The sequence below is a fragment of the Lichenostomus cassidix genome, chromosome 1, assembly GCF_008360975.1.
Source record: "Lichenostomus cassidix isolate B80296 chromosome 1, HeHo_3.0, whole genome shotgun sequence".
Lineage (NCBI taxonomy): Eukaryota > Metazoa > Chordata > Aves > Passeriformes > Meliphagidae > Lichenostomus > Lichenostomus cassidix.
Genome location: NC_139479.1, coordinates 14,437,822 through 14,459,957, shown reverse-complemented (window position 1 = coordinate 14,459,957; position 22,136 = coordinate 14,437,822). Strand labels below are relative to the sequence as shown.

The 22,136-nt window shown below is 41.5% G+C and overlaps 1 protein-coding gene across 1 annotated transcript in view; it reads right to left on the bottom strand.

Annotated features, from left to right (window-relative positions):
- The window catches only part of MAP7D2 (MAP7 domain containing 2), an 81,587-nt gene extending 62,983 nt beyond the window's left edge, over window positions 1-18,604 (bottom strand). Inside the window, exon 1 of the mRNA XM_085050927.1 lies at window positions 18,449-18,604. Coding sequence (XP_084907053.1) covers window positions 18,449-18,491 — 43 coding nt within the window. The 5' untranslated portion in view covers window positions 18,492-18,604. The remainder of the gene's footprint in view (window positions 1-18,448) is intronic.
- Between the last annotated feature and the right edge of the window lie 3,532 nt (window positions 18,605-22,136).

Here is a 22,136-nt window from a genome sequence, read left to right as displayed (position 1 = left end):
TGACCTTTTGTGAGAGGTCCAATTGGTCTACAAAACACATTCCCTTACAGAAAGCACTTTCTGGTATATCATATTTTGCCTACTCAGTTTTAGGCTTGAAACCGTTCATTTGTCACTCTTCAGTACTCCAGAGATTTTAAACCTTTGTATTAAGGCTAATTTCCTCTAGCATCAAATGTAATTTAAGGAATAGATTAAGGTATATTCCATTTTAAGAAAAACTTGGACAGGAAACACCCTTAAGCCCCTCCATGGAGAATACTAAAGCAAGTAACTAAGCTTCAGTGATACAGCCTTATGTTTCTTGACTGTTCCTTTCACACATGGACCACTTAGCAAGCTACCACAAAGTCTGGCAGGGTCTGTATGAAGGGTGACATTTTCACTGTTATTTTTATGCCTTTGCCAGTTTGCTCCTCAAAAATATTTGTCTTGCAATTTTAAAATTTAACTTTCCAGAGATTATGCTCTCTTCTGTGGTCTCATTTGGATATATTTCCCCCTTTTTCCTTTATTTTCAATATACTCCTTTATTCTGCTGTTTAACCACGTTTTAAGGGTTCAAACAAAATACTGTTTTGATAGATTTTGGTTTTCCTTTGGGAGGAAAAAAAAAATTATTTTGTATTGTCAGAAAAAAACGCACAAAGTCTTTAATATTTGGCTCAGAGTTGCACTGTGCACTAGAAGCACAAGATAAAAGGCAGTCCCTGTCCCCCAGTGATTATAGTTATAATAGTAATAAGGCATTAAAAATTACATAAGGTAGCTCTGGCAGGAAAACTGGTCAAAGATTAAATACTACCTGTATTTAGCAAATGATGCAGAAAAAGAGGTTTCACTTATTCAGAGTTTTGGAGCATCAGTAATGGCTTCATCTCCAAAGCAGGGGCTACACAGCCTGCTAAGTCTGTGGCCTTCTAGTTGTACCTGGAAAGTAAGCTTACATTCACCAGGAAGAACATAATAAGCAAAACATGTACCCAAGATCAAGGTCCAATAAACAGAATTAATACAGCATGTTAAGTCTTAGTCTTCATGACTACCCTCAATTTAGCAATAAAAATACTCTACATGGATCAACAATTTGTATAATCAAAACAAAACTCATATCAAAAGCCTGAAGCCTGATGACTTTTAGTATTAAATATTTTCAAACCTCATCTGAAATGCTCTGCTGAGTAACAGATTTCACAGGAACCCACATATATATGGGTTTACCTTGCACAGACCTTTCTATAGCAGGGACTGGCAATTCTCACAACCTCCATCCCACATTTCTAATTGCTATATTGCAAACTAAAGCATCACAGTGTTTGCTTAAGTAGCCACATGTTGTAACCTCACATGTTGTGACCTCAGTGGTCAAAGGTTATAGTGACATATAGTATATATGGAACAGTAATTCTATTGATGATTAAAATAACCTTTCAGAGCCAGAGAAGCAACGGCATGACAAATATTTTCATCACACGTCAACATACCTATAATTGAAATAGAACATCCTATGAAATTTGCATGCCTTCTTAATTGAAGAAGAGGTTTAAATGAAGTGATAAGTAGTTTGAATGAAGTGATTACCAACAACCCACTCAGTGATACCATACCAGCAGCCTCCTGGCCACATCCTGCCCATCATACAAGTCACACAGATCACAAGCAGCTTTCCCTTGCCTAGATGGGGCATTTCAAGTCACACACCAGGGAAGGCCACAGATTTACCGACGAAGACAGCAGTTCTGAACAAACTGCTGCCACTGGAAAAGTCCCCCTGACTACATCTGTGTGACTCAGTGAAAGGTTTCTGAGAAAGGCCATGGCTGAGCAGTGGCTCCATGAGTAGCTAACCAGTAGCAACACACTGATTTAGAGGGCAAAATGTCAGAGCAGACTGGCACTTAACCTTTGCAACAAAAATGGTAAACCCAACTTGTAAACAGCACTGGGCTCCCTGCCCCTGGGCATGCAGGCAGCAGGTTCAAGTGTACAGAGGGCTCACAACCAGCTCTTGAGCACCCCTGAAAGCCTGAGCAGCGTGCAGTGAAGCAGCTGCTACAGCTGTCAGCATATCATGAAGTGAATGGCAGCCACAAATTGCCTTCTCAGTTACAGAGCACTCCATTTGGACAGCTCCAGCACCTCCGTGTACCAGGGAGGGTGAAATTCAGCCCAGCTTCAGCTGCCTGAGTAAATAGATGCTCACCTCAGAGTCAGCAGCTCTCAGCTTCCCTCTCACTCACTTTACAGAGAGCAAGGGTACTTCTCAGACCTGTCACCTCCTCCTGAGGGAGGAATTTAGAAGTGCCTATTCCACTCTACTCAGAGGGAACCCAAGACAACCAGGGTAGACAGATGTCAGACGAATTCCTGCAGAGAACTTAATTGTGCACAGTAATGTAATTTGTGCACTCTCCTGCCAGTGAGGCATTAGGGCACATATAGGGAATGGCAGGATTTTCTACAGGTATTTTCAAAATACCAACTGTCTTCATTTGCCTGCTTATTAACAGCTGAAAAATGATATTGCACATGTAATAATAGCAAAGGAGGCAGGTTTTATTTAAACTTGTTTTTGGGGGGGGAGAGTGGAATCTCAGAGCTCTACATTTTTATTGATGACAAATGAAGAATTAAGCAGCAGAACACAGATCCCTTCAGGGAAGGGACATTTAATGATGAGTTTTCAGCTAAGGATCAAAGACTTCTAAAAGAGCACACTCTAAAATCAGAGTTTCTAACAATTAGACTACCTAAAGCTCATATTTTTCAACTCCATTACATATTACTCTACACAGCACCATCAGCCTTTGGGTTCCTGAACAGAGGCAGCACTTCTACATTGTCATAAAAGGGACCTGAAGAGAATGAAAGGACAGAACAGCTGGACTGAGAAAAACAGAAGAAACCTGCTAAAGATCTTAGAAAAGGATCTGAAACGTATACTTAATTTCATAATTATCTCCTTGGACTGCTAAAGAGATAAAACATAGTCTCAAACCCAATTTCATCAGAACTGAAGCATTTAAGCAGAATGCCCAAAATAGACGAAGTGAACCCAGCTCCTGACATAATACTGACAAATCTGCACATGACAATATCTTCTCCACCTGTGACAAACCTGTGTAAATGTTCATTAGCAGGTACTGTTTAGCAGAGTTTCAACAAATTAACACAGTAATAGTACCAGCTTTCCAATATACACTTCCAGGTCCAGCACTTGCTCAAGCTGAATGCTCAGAGCAGCATGAAATAGACAGTGCTCACGGCCTGTTAACCTCAGAGATAAGAAACAAACCCGAAGAGAGTTCAGAGTTTTCATCGTTTAATGAAAGCACAGCAAGAGCGATGTTTGCAAAAGGTCACTAGGAAACAACAGCAGTGCAGTAATGCCAACATAAAATTCTCGACCTTTATTTAATCTTAATCCCATTATTCTTTTTCCCATTATGACAATAAATCCTACTGAACCAAAGGGATGCACACCATTTTCTTTCCTGTGACTCTAGAAGAACTCTATGAAAAACAGAAATAAAGGATACTTCAGAAGAACTCTTGTGTGTGTATATATATATATATATATACATGCACATAAAAACTGCAGAAGTTATATCTGTTACCAGAGGAAGCATGTTATGAAAAATAAAAAACAGTAAGCAAAAAAAAAAAATAGTCTTACTGAACTGCATTTTTCTTTCTGTTTATATACAGGAATAAAGACTACTAAGTCAATGCATCTAGTAGATGTTCCGGTATGCAACCTCATACATTGATTTTCTTTTCCAGGATCAAACAGAAGCAGAATGCTCCTTTTAAAATATTCTTTCATAAAAGCAGAAATCTGACTAAAGGAAAAAAAAAAAAAATCAATACGCAAACCCTTTACATTACTACATTTATAAAAAATTATATAAGAGGACTACAATGAAAATTGATCAGTCACTCTCTAATAATGATTTTCTTCACAGAATAAGAATGTATATGGACCCTGTTTATTATTTAATTAATTTGTCATTCTTTATCAGGCATGGGTTTGCTCAATTTTAGCTTAAGTGTCTTATTTATTCCCCATAATTTTTCAGAGCTTCAACACTAAAATGATGAGCTTCATTCTTGCTTTTAAGTCAGCATCTCTAAAAACAAAATACACACACACACCTGCTTTCCATTGGTTTGTCTCCTCTCCCTCCCCCACACCTTTTTTTTCTTTCCCTTAAAACTCAAGTTATTGAAGAACTCTATGCCCTTCTGGGAGATAAAGTCACAGTCATTGATTAGCAAATGTCTTCCTCACAATAGTTTACTTATTGAGTAAACTAAGTAGAAAGGGAAACATCAGAACAAATGTCATGAGTTAGTGACTTCAACTAATAGAGACTTTTTACAGTAGAGTACTCAAGATGAGAGAAAAAAAATCAATGCATCATAAGAAGGATTAAGGAAAACAATAGCAATTGCTCATTATTGATAACATATACATAACCACAGCCATCTCTTGGTAACATCAGCTACCAAAGGAACATACTACATGTAAATAGCACTAAATAATACCCTTTTCTGTAGTTCCCACACAAGACATCAGTGTGAGCTTCCTACCATTTCCCTCTCATTGACAATGTTCTTCAGAGAACAGGCAGCTGCACAGAAAAATCACTAAATAACTTGCCAGAACTTAGCAAGTATATCTGATGCAGAGATTTTGGTTTTTTTTCAGAAGAACCTAGAAGCTTCTACAGAAAAAAAATGAAGAAAAAATGGATTCTTTCCTTACTACTGACATCAGAGCTGTCAATCCTGGCCATGCTACCGCAACTGTGGCTCATGCTGGTCATCATTTAAGACTTAATCTACAATAGTGTTAACACAGGCACAAAAATCAGATTACTAACACTTTCATGACCTCTCAAACAGAGGTTTTTGAAACGGAAAGCCTTCCATAATTGCAACAAGTTGAAGTTAACCCCATGCTGCCTCACAGCTGCTTATACACCAACACCAGGTCCATCCACAAGACATGTGGATGCTTAGTATCTCAGCTTTGAACTGTAGACCCCCCATACCTTGTCTCATCCCTGAAACCAAGCCCAAAATTTGCCTTTGTTGAAGTTACAGTTTCTTCCCTTATCACCTTCCCTAAGCATTCAGGACACTGAGGGAGGCAGCTACCTTCAGCTTTACATTCCTTCTACAGCTTCTCAAAAAAAAAAGTAGTTTCATACCTATTCCTTCCAGCTCTTCCTAAAATAAAGTGGGCTGTTCATACCATCCCTGCCAACATATACTTCTATGTAGTATACTATCCCTGCCTCCACACGCATGTCTGAGAACACAGTTTAAAAACCTCCTCTCCTGAAACACATTTGACTCCTACTCTCATTCTGTCAGTGAAAAGAACCTACATCACCTTTCATCTCACGTATTTTAAAAGGCAAGACGTGAAAATAGTAAGGGAAATCTCCACCTTTCTCAATAGTTTACTGTTCCAAAGCTTAACTTTCCATCTCCTACACGTCTGTGCTTCACACAAAAAACGCCTCACTCCCCCTGTCTGCAATTTGTTCTGCCAGCCATTTTAAAAAGCACACACCCTCATGCTACAAGCAAAGTGTTAAGAGCTGATAGTTCTCTATACTTAGCAGGCAATCTGTATGGGAGTTTAAAATATATCCTATTTTCAAAGGCAAAAAAACTTAAGGATATTTTACATAACACTCAAAACATGACCTTATTCCCCTCCCTTATTATGGCACCGAACTTTTTGTCAAGTCGAATAAAACAAAGCTAAATAACAAGGAAATTTTTATAATTACCTTGAAAGCTTTTAAATCTGAAACTAAGCAGTTGTACTTGGCCTCATAAATTCCCTTCCCCTCAAATTTGCTGAAAAAAATCTGCCCTTGGGCATGTAAGACTCTGACAGTGGGTTCAAGTTATGGCTCCTAATGAGAACCCACAGCTCAGCGAAGTAAGACAAAAGGTGTTTTTTCAGATAACTACTGCATATCGTTAACTATCTTAGTAACTTAAATCCTGAAACACTGAAGGACAGCATGTATGTGCTCAGAACAGATCTGGTATTTGCTGATGCTGTAGGTGGCAGCAAGATCTCTTACTCTCTCCCAACTCTGCCATTCTCCAGAAAAATCTTAGAGAGAAACAGCAAAGCTGCCACTGCTTTAGTGATACAATACACTTAACACTGATAAATTCCTTTCTGCTAAGAAATGGCAGAAGCCTAGAAGGGCAGAGTCCCTGCAAAAAGAGTCACAGCAACATGCTTGCCTGCTCCAGTTTAGCTCCAGATGTGCCCACAGCCTGGTGCCATAAATCCCAGCATATCAAGAACAAAAAATCCAAGCTTGCTAAGTGTCATGGCTAAGGATTTTACTTCTTCCCGAAAGCCTCCATCTGACATTTTTCCTTGACAAAGGAAGGTCTCAAACAAGGAAAGTGGAGACTGCATCATGTTTTTCCATGGAAGATAACCAGTAGTGGCATTTATCTTTACTATACAGTGCAAACCTAGGTGAAAAACCTAGGAACAATTTAACAGCAGTACATGAAACAAGAGCCTCGCCTGCCTACTTAAATGCACTTAACAGACTTAGAAATTGATTCATATTTAGCAATTATTGCAAGAGTGCTTTAAAAGGACTGCTAGCTGCAGCATTTACAAGAAATCTGAAAACTGCATACAGGGATGATACATCAGCAATTCTCTCTTGGTTTAGTTACTTTTAAAAATCGTGAAGTACACATCCAAAACACACTGACATGAAAGACATGTCAAAAAGGGGTTTTGTTTGGGTTGGGTTTTAAAATTTTTTTTTTACACCAATTTGTTTTCCTTTGCTAATCTGGAATTCCACCATTACAACTATAGTTAATAAAATTATTCAGTAGGGCTGCTTCATTAGGTGAAAGTAGTTTTGGATATAAGCACAGAAAAACCAGAACCCATCAAGGGGTTCCACACTCTGCTCTAAACCCCAAGAGATGTGTCTTCACCTAGTCAGTTCTTGAAACATAATAGCAATATTCACCCTGCAAACCCAGGAACCACACTAGAATATTTTTCAAAATATATTAGACATCTGAATTTTTATCCCTCCCTTTGGACTAGTGCTTCTCTAGAACCCGAACTGAATTGAACAGAACCACCCTGAGCAGTGGTTGTCACCCTGCAGCACACCAATTGCAGAATAAAAGATCACAAGTGCTGTGTCCCTCCCAGTATAAAAGGCTGGGCCACGACATCCTGTGTGTCTGTAAGAGCAGGAACCAGCCACTGCTTCAGGAACCTCAAGGCTTATGCACCCACTTCTGTTCTTTTCCCCTCTCCACTTCCATGTATCATAAACCAAGCTGCTCCTTCAGACCGATGGGCAAGGAACCTTGCTTGTTGGGACTGTAAGTGGTTGGTCTAACAAGAAAAGGGTATCTGTCCACAAACCTTGCCATGCTGCAAAGATACATTCATCACAGGATCCTCAGCAAAGGCAGCTGACTGTGGAGCTCCTTGCCAGGGCTGATTAGACACAGACTGTGGGCAGAACAAAGTTCAGGACACACCTGAACAGGGAAAGGCTTTGGCTTGATAGTGGCAACAGAAAGTAGCTCTGCTGAATGTGGAGCCCCATATCACCAAATACTCAGGCTGAAAGTCAGCACTTACACAGGAATCCTACACCCTTCCAGAATTTTGTTTCACACATAGATAGCAATCAAAAGATACAAAGTCAGGGCTTGAAAAGACTGCTTACCCATAGCATGGGAAAAGAGAAGAGGGATGAGTAGGTTGAGTTGGCTTAAGTAAGAGAAGCCAGTAGATATTTTGGAAGAGGAGTGAGAGATGCAGCAAAAGGCACATCCTGTCCTGTGCACGTAGTCTGGAAGAAGGCAGAGCAGGTCTACATGCACACAAGAAGGCTGCTCTCTAAGCCTCAGCTGACAGTAGAAGGAAGAATGGATTCATCTGGGCTAACAGGCAATGGGACAGAGAAAATTACAGGTATATCATCACAAACAGCCAATTATACCCACCTTCTCTACTTCAATGAGAAATCATGCTATAAACAAAAAATGAAACAAAACAAAAATATCCCACTTTTTCTTTCCCCCTCAGTAGATCAACATCCAAACTTCTTACCTGAGAATACAAATAGGATTTTTAATTCAGTTCTCCCAAACAAGCAAGCAAACATTTTGGCATTGCTTCTGTGGATAGGCAAGAGGACCATCTAACTACAAGAAAGAAATATTTTTGTCTTTGCTTTTAGTACCTTTTTATTGATACACTGAACATTTCAGAACCAAAAGGAGACAGCCAGATAGCACCAAAAATGAAAAGATTCTTATGCCTGATGAAACATTTGAAGACTCAGATTACTTCAGTGTAACATGCTTCGTTGAATCCAGAACTAGGAGCCAAATCCTGTGCCACCTTATCAGAGCAGTGTTAGCTGATGAAAACACAGAAAGGATTTTCCTCTAACACCTGACACCATCAGTCCTTACCAGGTTGTGGAAACTACTTCACAGGAAATTCCCAAAGATCCCCAAACTGTATACTCAAAAGAATGTCACTCAAGCTCTACCTACAAATAAATATGTGTGTTTATTAATTTCACTGCTCCCTAATAACAGCACTTGGCATCTGTCAGACAATGGTGAAATCAAATTTTTTACCAAATGACACCCAAGAAGAACAAATTTGGTTTATTCTGGCAAGGCACACAGTAATGGACTAGATTACATGTCTGGAAACAGACATGTGGATGAATGCTTCGAAATCTAAAAATTTGGAATTACAGCTAGCTTTTAGCTGCTGAGCAGTTATTCCATTTTCCTTTAACAGTTTTGTTTCTTGGGACTTTTCAGGTGTACAATTTTATGAAGGACTGTATAGTATAATCAGCCTGAAACATTGCTCCTCAGAATCAGATCCAACAGTTCTTGGCCCCTGGGGCTGAAGGTCAGAACAGGAAAATTGCATCTTCCAAGTACTACCTTATACCATGGAAGTTTTGGCCAGAATTTCTCAAGATGTGTGCATCACCAGGAGATATCTGGATTCATTTCAGTGCAAAATAGCCATTAAAAAACCATCTTGAGGACTTTTGCCCCTCTGCTTTTCCGAGTCTATAACCTAAAGAAGTATATCACACTTCAACACTCTTCTTAACCAAGAGCTGCGGTGAAGACTAGGAAAACACTCCTCAGCCTATTTGTTTTTGTTACCTTTGATTTTCAAAGAGCTCTTTGATATGGTGATTCTCTATTTTTGAGCAGTAATGCCTGAAGCAGAGGTTAAATAGCATGGAATGCATTTTCTTTTCCTTTCCACCTTTTTCCTATTCATGGTCTCCCTGCCTCCCCTGCAACTGCCACAAGAAAAATTTCAGAGCTACTTTAGCCCTCTGGGCTCTCACTGCAGGAGGAAGGAGGGCTGGTGAGAGGTCAATTCCTGCTGGAGCACATCTGATGAGCCCAGTCTCCTCCATCATGCTTTTCTCACCCTCCACTTCCTAGGCTGAATGGAGTGGAGTGAGCTCTGCTGGGGCACCAAGAGCAAGAATTACTATATTGAGTATAATTATGAAATTGGAGCAAGAAGCAGACTAGAGCATAGGAATATATACATATGGAAGATATATCCAAGTCTTCTGGATACATCTCAAAGTCCTGTAACTGTAATTTGTGGGACTCTAGGAAGCCTAATGTATGCTTGCTGTGATCTTACACCCTAACCTTAATGCCTTTTTTCTAGGCACCACGGAAGGCAGCAGGGAGAGAGACACAGTTTCTCTCACTAAGGTGGCCATCCTTATGACCCTGTAGGCAGGAGTGAGTGGATGAGAACATGGAAGGAAGAAAACGCCATTAGGGAGAAAAATAAAAAGCCAACTTCTAAAATCTTAAGAGTTATCCCAGTAGGGTATCATTTTATCAATAGAACAGATTTGCCATTATCAGTGAGTAGGCACCAGAAGCTCTATGCAGTGCAGGGGTTTTCATCAACAGAGAATTTAGTGATATTCCAGGAGCATCACTGTGCTATTTTAAACACCTTTTCAGTTGCTACATGGCCTGTAAGCTTGTCACTATGCTTTAGGGAGCACTCATTACAAGGAACCCTGGCTGGCTGAAGACTTCCCTTATAGTATTCAGTTCATCTTCAGCACTTCCAACAGACCAGTCATGACAAAAATTGGATCTGAAAGTGGATGTGCTTGTACTGTGTAACATGACTTTCAGTTCCATTCACACATGATTTGGACAACTTAATCACAGATTAAATATATTAAAATTCAAGGACAGGCTACTTACTCTTTTTATGACATCCTTTGGCTGTATGAGACTTAAACAAAGACTGGATAAAGGCAGTGACTCAGTTATAAGAACAGCGATTACAAAAACCTCAGATGCAAAAAAAAAAAATCCGTAAAACCACCCAACCCAAAACAGGGAAAACATACTGCAAGGCAGGAAGGAGATGCAAAACTGCCCTCAGAATATAACAATTGTTATGAAAACCAAACTATTTCCATTATTTCTAAATGCCTCAATCTGTGCAGTTATTTCTATTTCAAATTTCCTTTCAGTTCTGTAACTTGATAATGCCATAGAAAAGCAATGTTTTTCCATAATACTTTTTCTAAACGATTTCTTCCCTATGCAGCACTCAAGCATTTTCATTCGGTGCCATAACCTGGCCTCAAAAAGCCATGAAACACATCCTTGCCCACAACCCTTCAACGCAGCATCCACATCCAGAACCTCATCAAAAACTCCTTTGTGCCAACGGAAGGTCACCCACTTATTTCACTGCACCATTAAACCACTTCCTCTGACTATTGAAATGTGCCATGTTTACTTATAACCACAGCACTTAGCACCACTAAACCCAGGAAACATAATGGAAATACTTACATCTATTAATAGACCATTAAGCATATGGGAAAAATACGCCCTGTGGCTGATGCATGGTATCAAAAGTCAAGAAACTAAGCATGAAAGTAGAGCCCTACTCTCTCCCTTCCCTTCAGGACAGGGAAAGGAGAACTAGCTCATCCATCATTTATTTTGGAACCCATAATTTGCTCACTGTTTATCAACATTTTAAGAGGCCCAACAGCACATTCCAGTCCTCTCCCTGAGGTCTCTTTCCCCTGACACAGATCTGTACACACACACACACACACCCCCCACGTTCAACACAAACAGGGGAATAAAAATAACTGGCAAGATGCAGACAAGTCACCAGCAACAGGAAAAGGAAAGCACTTCCCATTTGTTGATACCCCCATCCCAAGGGAAGGGAAACGAAATCTCTTAACTTAAAATATGTAAATATCACAGTAATGATGTGTGGATAAACACAGCAATATTGTCCTATTCCCCTCTGGGACAAAAGAAAAGGCCTTTCTTGGGTGATTTATCATGCAGTGAAATTAGGAGCATAAAAAAAATATTTTTGTTTCACATGACTGGAGCTTTTTCAAAATGAAGTTTATCTTATTCCCAATATAATTGTATACTGGAAGTTTATTGCAACTCAACAATCAAGGCTAGTTTATTCAAACTGGAGTATTCTTCCAGCTCTCACTTGACCTATTGCTTAAGTTAAAAGGCAGCAGAGCTGTGCCCACACCCCTGCAGCACTCCTGCTGTGGTTACAAACCCAGGCATCCCACAGCACCTTCACAAAGTTTGAATCTTTCTCTTTTGATCCAAGCCACATGAAGACTTTCAGTATTCCCCCACATCCATAAACAAATTTAATTTCAAACTATAAATACTTGAATGAGCATTTTTCTGAAATAAAGCAGAGCCCTGATAGCTTCTGCTTGGCAGGAGACAAGTAATTTGAAAATTCATATGGATTGAACCAGGTGTGGCAAACTTCCAGATCTTACCTAAGTGAAACAAAACCACAATGAATCCTCCAGCACCTGGACCAGCATCAAAACAGACAAAACTGTAGCAACTATAGTGTTACTATTGTGTTACTAATATTTTCTTGAAGACTTTTTAGATACTTCTACAGCGTCATCCACGTGGTATCCTGTATTTTCACATAATACACCCATTTCCATACTATCAAAATCTCAGGTAGAAGTGATAAATTCTCACTCATTTTATTTATTAAAATCACTACTAGGAAAAAGGAATATCTAAGAGAAACTATCAAAAAAAATTAGACTTATGAAGCCTCATATGCTTCCTTCTGTGCTGGCTGAATGCACAGCACACTGGTGATGGTGGTAAGATTATGGGGCATAAAATCCATTTTCCTTTTTGTGCAGGCAGATGTATTACCGTGCACAAGGCCAACAAGGCAGCTGGCTCTGGCACGAAGTACCAACACAGAAGACACCCCAGACTAAAATGCACATCATATCACACCAAGGTAATATATATTCCATGGACTGGTTCTCTTGGAAGGCAAATGCAAGCACACAGGAATGATAAAATAATAGGTGTAATTACTACTTAAGGGGTTGACCTCAAAAGCTTGGACCATTTCATCTATTTCTGTACTCAAAATACAGAAAAAATGAGAGTTTCCAGATTTTTCACAAACCAGATAAACGGATTTGAATGTCCAACATTGCACCAAATGTGTATTTACTCTTGTAAGGAAAAACAGAGTTCAAAAATTTACACACTATCTAATGCACAGGAAATAATCTCTTATTTTAAATCATTGCAAGAAATGGAGTTCAACATTGTTTTTCCAACAAAAACAACTGGTCTAACTGAAAAGCACATACGTGTAACACTGGAACACAAAAAAGTTGCATTTTCAATATCGTAAAGGAATGAATTAAACAAAAATGAAACATTAATAACAGAAGTTTGCTACTGGCATCTTTATGCCAAGAAAAATAACATGAAAACACAGTGAAAAAAAACCAAAAACTTTGGCACACAGAGAAAAACAGTTTAAAGCAAACTCACGGCTAAGCAAACTACCACCACAAGGCAACTGTGCAAACCCTGCACAACATCAGGAATACCTCTTCTATTTATCACTGCTTTGGACATTCTCACTGAAAAGCTGCTAAAAAAACAAACAGGCATCGACCTGCTGTGTAACTGAAGTTTATGCAAAGATCACAGCAATGCTTTATCAGTCTCAGCAAAGTAGATGTTTGTCTGCAGCACCTCAATACTACAAGAATAAGCAGCTTCCCCTCGATCAAAGGAAAACAGACACAAACACATGAAAGAAGTAGCAAAAACCTTCAGATATTCAAGTGCAAAAGTGAAATTGACGTCCCAGAATTTAGGGCAAACAGTTTGATCTGGCATTTGGCAAACAAAGATGACATGCACACAAATAATACATTAAATGAAAAGAAGCACAGTACTTCAGAAAACTTCAGATCACAGAGGACATAGATATTAAACAGTTAAGGGAAAATGTAACTACTGTGGATAAGCATTTAAGAGATGCAAGATAAAAATTAAGAAAACTAAGAATGTGACCAACAAGCATTTGAATATACAGTTCACTACAGCTGCAGAAAGCCTGAAATGTATTTGCATTATGTATGTACATATACATGGACAACTCTAAATCAGAAGTAATTCCACAAAAAACACTTTGATTACTATTTAACTGCAACAAGAAGTACTTTACTAAGATTCTTACAACATTCAGACCCACAGAGAGACCTGGGTGCCAGGATTTTAGGATCTTCACAGCTTCATGATACAAATGAATAAAAAACCAAGTGTATTATTTGAATGACAAAGTCTGTTCAGATGCATTACAGTCTTTTAAACAACATAATAATCTTGAGGAGGTTTTTTTCTTTCCATTTTAATAGTTAGATAGATTTCCACTTTGTGAAACCCACTTATCTTTACACAGTGACATCATCACCATTAATCACTGTGGAGATAAAACACAGTGAAAGGTATTTCTAAATATCCTATCAGAAGTCAGTCCAGGGTAACGTGACTACCCAGGATTTTAAGTAACTTTTTTCACAGGGTAAGCTGCTTGAACATAAGTGTATTGGGAAAACTGATACATACCATGTTCCTACATGCATTAATTCCAGGCATAGAAAATACACCAGTAATATATCAAGTTCTGATGAAAACACCAAACATGAGTCAGTTACAGCAAAATAACTCAGAAATTACATAAAATGTCTTAAGACAGGCAGATTAAAAAAAAACCTGTAACAGCACTGAACTTTGCTTTTGATTACTCCAATAACCTTGGCTGAGCATTACTACTCCTTCCACTATTTAAGCTCATTATCCAGATTTTCTCTTTCAGCCAGTAGATGTCCACAAGAAAGCTAAATCTGAGTGTGCAATACCAAGTGCATTTACCATACTTACTGACCCAAATCACTGTGCCACAGCACTCAGAGCTGAATATAACCTGTTACACACACATCACGTAAAAGGTAAATACATCAAACAGGACCCAGAGATACACAGACCTCAAAAAACCTGCAGTTACCAGGCTGAGAACAACTGTGACAGCCAACTAAAGGAAGATGGAAACAGAGGAGACAACTGGAGTTGATCATAACTCAATGCAATTAGCATTATCAAAATTTGCATTAGCTTCCTGGTCAGTTTTAGCTGCCTCCAACCTGTACAGTCCCATTATTTACAAAAGTTCCATACAGCAGTACTTTAAAAAGCACTATATAGATGGATACAGAACTTAAACTGAGAATGACTGCTGCTAGGATCTGCTCAACAGCTCGAGCTACTCACAAAAGACTGAAAACTGAAATGCCCCATCAGAGAGCTGGTGCAAGAAGTTGATTTCATGAGGAGTGGTAAAGATAACTAAAAGAGAAGAGCCAAACAAGCTACTCAGTAATTCTGATAATGCAACCTTCCTGCAAAGGTGAAACACACAAGAAGGAAATAAGATTTTTCCTTCCAATCACCAGAATAGTCCAGAACTGAGCAGAATTAAAAGCCTTGCTCTATTCTTTAGCCTTAGAATGCATTTGTGAGTGAATGATAGACATAAGATTTTTAAAGAATTTCTTTCCCCTGTCAGTTTTGCTCCACATACATTGATTGGCTGATAACCAAGAAAGCTATAATTGTATTTTATTTATTCATGAGATTAAAAAAGAGGCTTACTACATAAATCTTCATACAATATCATGCAGGATAAATATTTTCATTTACATTAAATATGTACATGCTTCTTCAATTAGCACGTCTCAAAATAATTACCTAATATATGAAAAAAAAGTATTCCTGATGCCTTTCCACTGCTATGGATTCACCAGCCACCAAAGCAAATGGAGGTATCTGACATTATACAAGTGTTTCATAAACACTAAAGTTTCCAGATGCTTCACTTTCCTAAGCTGTGAATTTCAAGTTATATACCTTCCTTTTACTTTTGCAGTCCTGGAATTCAAAGGAAAGATATTTTTCTTCACTGCAGTTTAATGAACTTTGTTGGAAAGAGGTTTGACTTTTTCTTCTTTAATGACAATGCCTGACAATGTTAGAATACTTTAAATACCAAAACAGTAACCTTGACAGGATGTAGTGTGTTAAACTTCCCTGAACTAAAGCCAATACTTGCAAATGGTAACATCACATGAAAAGCAGCACATGAATTAACCTTGGGGATAAACAACCTTGAGCGTCCATATATGAGAGAAAACAGCTCAGTACAAATAGAAGAGTATGAGTATACATTGTTTAAATAATTTTGGCCTATAAGAAATCACTTGGAAAAGCACAGAGATCAAGAAGAATCCACACAGTATTTTTAAAGGAATCCACATAAGAACTCCTTTCACACAAATTGGTTTTGTAACATACAGTCTGAGATGGAAGGACACATCATTTTGTTCTTAAACACTTTTAGAGATGCTTTTGATCATGCTTTCTATAAGAAAAAAAACCAAAACAAACCAACAAACACATTTTACCCTGAAAATCAAAGTCTCCAGTATTTCAACCTCTCAGCAGATACATTAAGCAAATCTCACCGAGCAGTAAAAAGGAAGGCAAGAGACTCAATGCTGAGCCACTTGTCCTTCAAATGCTCTTTAGTCACTGCCTTTACTAGAGACACCAGCAGCAATAATGCCTACATTTTAGTCACCTAACACCCTCCCTGACACAAAGATTCCTACAGTGTCTTCGCAGGCTGTTGTTTGCTGCACGCCTTTGATTTCTGGCATAGGGATATTTTTGAGCTCTGCAAATATTATTTGCTTCTGGCACCTAATTTTGCTCCTTGCTTTCAGAATTATACACAATTTAGCAATATTCTCTCTCCTAGTAGTCAAGAGATGCAAAAACATTCCCTTATTACAGGCTTGTTTGTTACAGCTTGGTCTGGGCAGAGTCTGAAGTGCCTCATTTGCACTGCCAGCCGAGCAATTCCCTCAGCACTGGAGATCCTACAGATCAAAACTCAGATGCTGCCAGAGAACTACAAAGTTTGCAAAGGGGAACAATGGCTACAGTCACTGCCTGTTATTGGGGCAGCACCCTTTTGGAGGACAGCACTGTGGGGAAGGAGCATTTTACTTTGGAACACAGGGGTAAGATTCTTCCTCTCCCTATGAACAAGGCAAGGACTCCAAGACAGACATACAAACACATGAACTGACAGAGCATCATTTCCAAATCTGTATTAATGATTCACATTAGTAGCTGTTGTGCTTGTCACAAAATTGGTAAATCCCGCAAAAAAAGAGGTTCATTCTCTGCTACAGCAGATCCAAATCCGATCCATGCTGCAGTCTGTAACACACACCACACATACACAATCTTTTACACCCCATCATATATCATCTCCTAGCAGACAATTCAAATAACATAACAAATTTGGCCAAGACCACTCCATACTGCCTTGCTTCAGCATTAATGTTCAAATGCCAATGCTTGACCACAAGTAATTACATCTTCCTGTGCCTGTCCATGCTCTACAACACATGACCCATTTGATACCATCTTTAATTACAGTACATGCTGCCTTTTCTATGGATTCCCAATCTTGTACAGGGTGGAAAATAGACGATGTACTGGTCGATATAAGGAGTGAAGGTTTTTTGCAACATTTGCCTTGAAGTTACAAAGTACAAACTAGAAAAACATCTGAGAAGAGTGCAAGTGAATATTGCGCAGAATTCCTTACGCTTTGGAAAAGAAGTAAAAAAAACCCTCACAAATATAAATTCTGAGCATTAATTTTCTCCCCTGTCTTCCGTGTGACATACTAAAAAACTGAGACCCAAGCCCTAGAAGTGCCTGACTCCTCAACTACATGAGCTTGCAGCAGAACCGCAACTGCTGAGCACGTGGAGAAGGGCGAGGAACAGCAAACACAGGCGTTCCCAGCTCCTTCCTTGGCTCCTCACACTCTGTTACCTCAGACAAGTCAAAGTCTCAGATTCCCCACTCCATACATTTGGGATAGTAATCCTTCTTTATCTCCCAAAGCAATTGCAAAGCTCATTTTAGTCACTACAGTGGCTTAGGACAAACGGGGAAATTAATTCCCTCTTATGCACCAGGTTTAGATGGTTTACCATCCACAAAGCACAGGCTCCATACCAGATAATTAAGGTAAAAGCGTAATGAGCACCTGCATAACACCTTAATCACCACTCATCTCGCACTCCAGCCCAGGGGAGGTCGTGTGGAGAAAGAGCAGCCAGACCCACCCTGACACCTACTCGCGAAGCCAAGAGCCAAGGTCGCGACCACCAGCCTTGGCTCCAACATCTCGTGTGCTGCTGGACTTGATCCCACACCAGCGGCTACTCCATGCAGCACAGCACCCTCCACCACCTCTCACACACCCTTTTCGCCCTCGGAAATCCAAAGTTATGTTCTCTGCGCAGCGAGGAGAGACCTTAACCCGGCGCCGTGCCTATATAAGGGCTCTGCGTGCGGCGCTCCCGCTCGATACCCGCTCAACCAGTTTGCTGCCCGGGCTGGGCAGCACCGGCACGGGCAGGCCCGGGCACCGCCGAGAACGAGCTGTACGGATCGCTGCCTCCCCGCTCCGCACTTCGGGGCACAGCCGAGCTGCCGCCCGCCCCGCCAGCAGCGCCGGCGGCCGGGAAATCGCGGCGGCACAAAGGCACCTCATGGCAAACACCTCCCGCTCCACAAAGGGGAAGGACGGGGCTCGCCGGAGCCGCGGGCGACAGCCGCTCCGCGTCCCCTCGGGATCAGCCGCCCGTGCCGGCACCGCCGCGGCTCCCGCCGGGATCAGCCGCCCCGTCCCTCCGAGATGGCGGCCGGACCCGGCGGCACCTGCCGGGAGCGACCCCCGCCCGCCCCCTCCCGGGACCCGGGCAGCGCCAGCACCGGCCCCGGGCGGCGAGGGACGGGACGGGGCGGCGCGGGGCGAGCTGCGGGATGCGGGCGGGGAGCCGCCGCGCCCCGGCACCTGGCGGGGCCGCAGCCCATCATCCCTTACCTGTGGCCCGCGGGTGGCTGCGCGCAGCCCCCGGCTCCGCCATCTTCCCGGCCGGTGCCGCCGCGTCCCGCCGGGCCGGCTGGGCTGCTGCGCCCGCGGCCGCCGCACAGGCGCAGTGCCGCCCCGGCACCTGACGGGCGGCGGGGAAGGAGGGCGATGAGGGGAGGGCGGGCCGCGGCCGGGCCGGGCGGGCGGGGCGGGCCGAGCCCAGGTGCTGCCGCTCCGCTCCGCCCCGCAGCGCCCGACCCCGAGCGGGGCCGCGCCGGGATACAGTGCCGGCGGGGTGCAGCGCTGGAGTGCCGGCCACGCTCGGTCGCCTTATCCCCGAGAGCCGAGCGACGCGCACCCTCCGCCTTTCCGCGCCGATCCTGCCCTTTTCCCAGATTTCTCCATCCAGGTGTTTGCGTGCGCTGTTTGCAGCCCACCTGCGGCCTCGGATGCATCGGTGGCACCGGGAAAGGCCAAGCGTGTCCTCCCCACCCGGCTGCGGTCGCGGTTCCCTCACGGGATCCCCTCGGGCCGGGCTGGCCCTGCGGCGGCAGCACCGCTTTGGCCTCGGTTTTAAAGGGGAGAAATAAACATCATCTGTTTCTCTTCATCACCCATTTGCTGGTGGGTGAGCACCCCTCCCGAAAAAGTTGAACGCACACCTTGCACATTTCTTTTGCTCCCACCGTCCTGGTTTTGCGGCTTCTGGAGCACGTTGGGACACAGCAGCGCTCCAGGACACACACTGCCCGGGGCTGGTGGCTTTGGGCACATCCCGCTCTGTGCCCTAAAACACTGCCGAACACCTTAGTGACTCATCTGCACTGCCAATTTACCAAAATTGGAGTGTAATACGTACTTAATCCTTCCACTTTCCATTCCTACTCCTTTTGTTTTCTTCTTTTTGCCAAGCAATTTTACCTCCTTTGTATTCTTTACCTGAAAGTACAGACCATAGTCAATATAAGAAGGAGAATGAAAGAATATACTTTGGTATTCCTGATGTGTCTCCTAGTACATCACTATTTCTTAAGTGCCAATTATTCTGTTGGGGTGCTGGACAACAATTCTTCCATCTACACATTCAAGTGGTGTTCTCATGTTTGGGCTCACACACTTCAAGAAAAGTTCAGCCACACAGACTTAGGTTTTCTGGTGCATTTAGTAATAATTATTCCTAATGTTGCCTTATCAATGAAATAGTTAATTGTCATTGTTTATAACTCTGCCAGATTTAAAAAGTGTCAAATGATGCTTTCATTTCAGCTGTTTCTCATGCTAACCTTATGTTAAGGAGCTCCATTTACTATTCTACCTGTCTAAAGATTAAATTGTACAGTTTTGGTCGTATTACAGAAGAAAAACCCACCTATCTTACTGTAGCTGTACCTCCTAATTTCCAGGGGCTCCTTTGGCAACAAAACCAAAAGAAGGAAGACTCTCCCATAATATTTATTAATCTTTAGCCTATTGGTGTCTGATGAACACATGGGAAAGAACAGCTGGTCTCAGTGCAAGGTACATGGGCTTACTGATGAGGAAAAGGAAACACAGAGGATGGATTTCCAGGACTGGGAAACAGGACAGCAGAAAATGGATGTGGGAGCATGAAAAGATGGAGGATTATGGCCAGAAGCTGGAGAAAGGGGTATGAAGGTATTTGCAGGGAGTAGCCAGTGGATGAGAGGAGTGGGATGGATGGATGGATGGATGGATGGATGGATGGATGGATGGATGGATGGATGGATGGAGGCACTGGAGAATCTGCCCTGAGGAGCCTGAGCCTACCAGTGCTGGCTCTGCAGTGGTTGTGGAACCCATAAGAACAGCATGTCACATGAAGAAAGAAGTGTTCTCCTACAACTGTAATTTCTTCTGATGGTTGGTTCAAAGCATTCACATTGGGAGTCATGCAATGGGGGAAAAATGGGATTTTAGAGAAAACTTAAGGAAACTATACAGAAAACATTAAAGCTCCAAAGACAAAACCCTCCCCATGGTATTTTATGTTGCATGTGATATGAATCAGTTTTTAAATTACCTTTGCAGAATGGTTTTTTCCACAAGACTGCTGCTTCATTCAATACAAGGATGTCTTTAATTAATGTATGGTTCTTCAATGTTTCTCTTCATTTTCATCATGTAAAGTGGAATCTTTCATGTCATATTCTCTGTACATTCTTCAAACCCTGCCTTGAAGGCAGGTTAATTAATTTCCATGATGACTTTCCTGTGGTAGTCTCGTAACTCCTTCAAAACATTAATAAATTTAACTTTGTAACAGCCTTCTCAGTTGAAGTAGTACTATTATCATATTTTAAACACAGGGCAGAGCTAACGGAAGGTAATGTGTCTGGAGTTGTCTGTAGTGGTTTGTTAATTCTTTTATGTTGTGGAGGCTGGCAGGTTGTTTTCAAGCAAGGAATAGAGGATTTAATACAGTGTGCATCCACCAGAACCTCAGAAACAAGGGCATAACTGTTCTAGCTCAGGTTTGACTTTAAATACTTTATAGATCTTTAAGCACTAGGGGTAGTGGGTTACTTACCATCTACAAAGCTTTGGTATGCACTTACACCCGGGAGTCAGGAGCTAATTTCAGGCATGTCTGTGTATCCTTCTTTGTGACAGATAGAGGAACTCTGAGAAATTTTTTAATATTCAACCTTTAAAAAGGAAGTTATGAACAGTTTGATTTTGCCCATACTTTACAGAACTTTTTTTTTTTTTGCTATATCAGCAAAAGGGGCCTTCCCAGCTGAGGTGGGGCTACAGCCAGTGTCTGCATGCTCAGAATTGGAGATGTCACCATGTTCCTCCCTAACTCTCTGCAGCCCACCTTTCTTTAATGTCCCTTCCTATCAGCTGAAGGAAAGCATCCTAGAGGTTGCACATTGCCAGGAGCAATGTGAGGGTCCACTTTGGAGTTATAGGGGAAGGATTACATAACCTGACAGTCCTATACCCTTTGGTTGCTGAGGGTGGGATTGGAAAGTTTCTCCTCATCTCCAGGGCCAGGAGTGTGAATTATCACAGCACTGCCTGCAAAGGCAATGAGACAGCAGGGAGAAGCTGTGTGTTTGCTGGGCATTGCCAGTCTCTTATCAGCAGCTCTCTGGCATTAATTATAAAGCACTGCAGGCATTTTCCCAACACACTGCTTAATCTCTGTGAGGCACATCACATTGAGCACTCTAACTGGGAAAGGTTTATTGCAGACACTTTGGTTATTCTGCTTTCTTCATCTGATGCCCAGTTTGTCCTGCTATGAATGAAGCTCTGGTAATACTTGTTCTAGATTGTTGTGTTTTAAAGTGTTGTTCTTTCTTTCATGGTGTGTTGCACACTGTTAAAATCAATGCTGCTTTTGGTTCCTTTCATGGAAAACATTTTTCCTCTCTTACCACACCTTTTCAGCAGATGCTGTATTGAAACAGGTCTGTGCAAATATTCATATGTGAGCTACAACAGGTAGTGGTCAACCTAAGCCTATGAAAATCTCAGAGGTAAATCTGCAGAGAACTGAACTCTTAAAGTCAGCTCAGGATGCAGACAGAAAAAAGCTGGAAGGACTGATAACTTTGCCATCTTAACAGACATTCAGATAAAAACTGTCAAAAGTGTAAACTAATTTTGAGAATCTTGGCTTCTTTCCTCCGTGTTTTTGAGATGGTTGTATCTATGCAACCAAAGCTGTCCC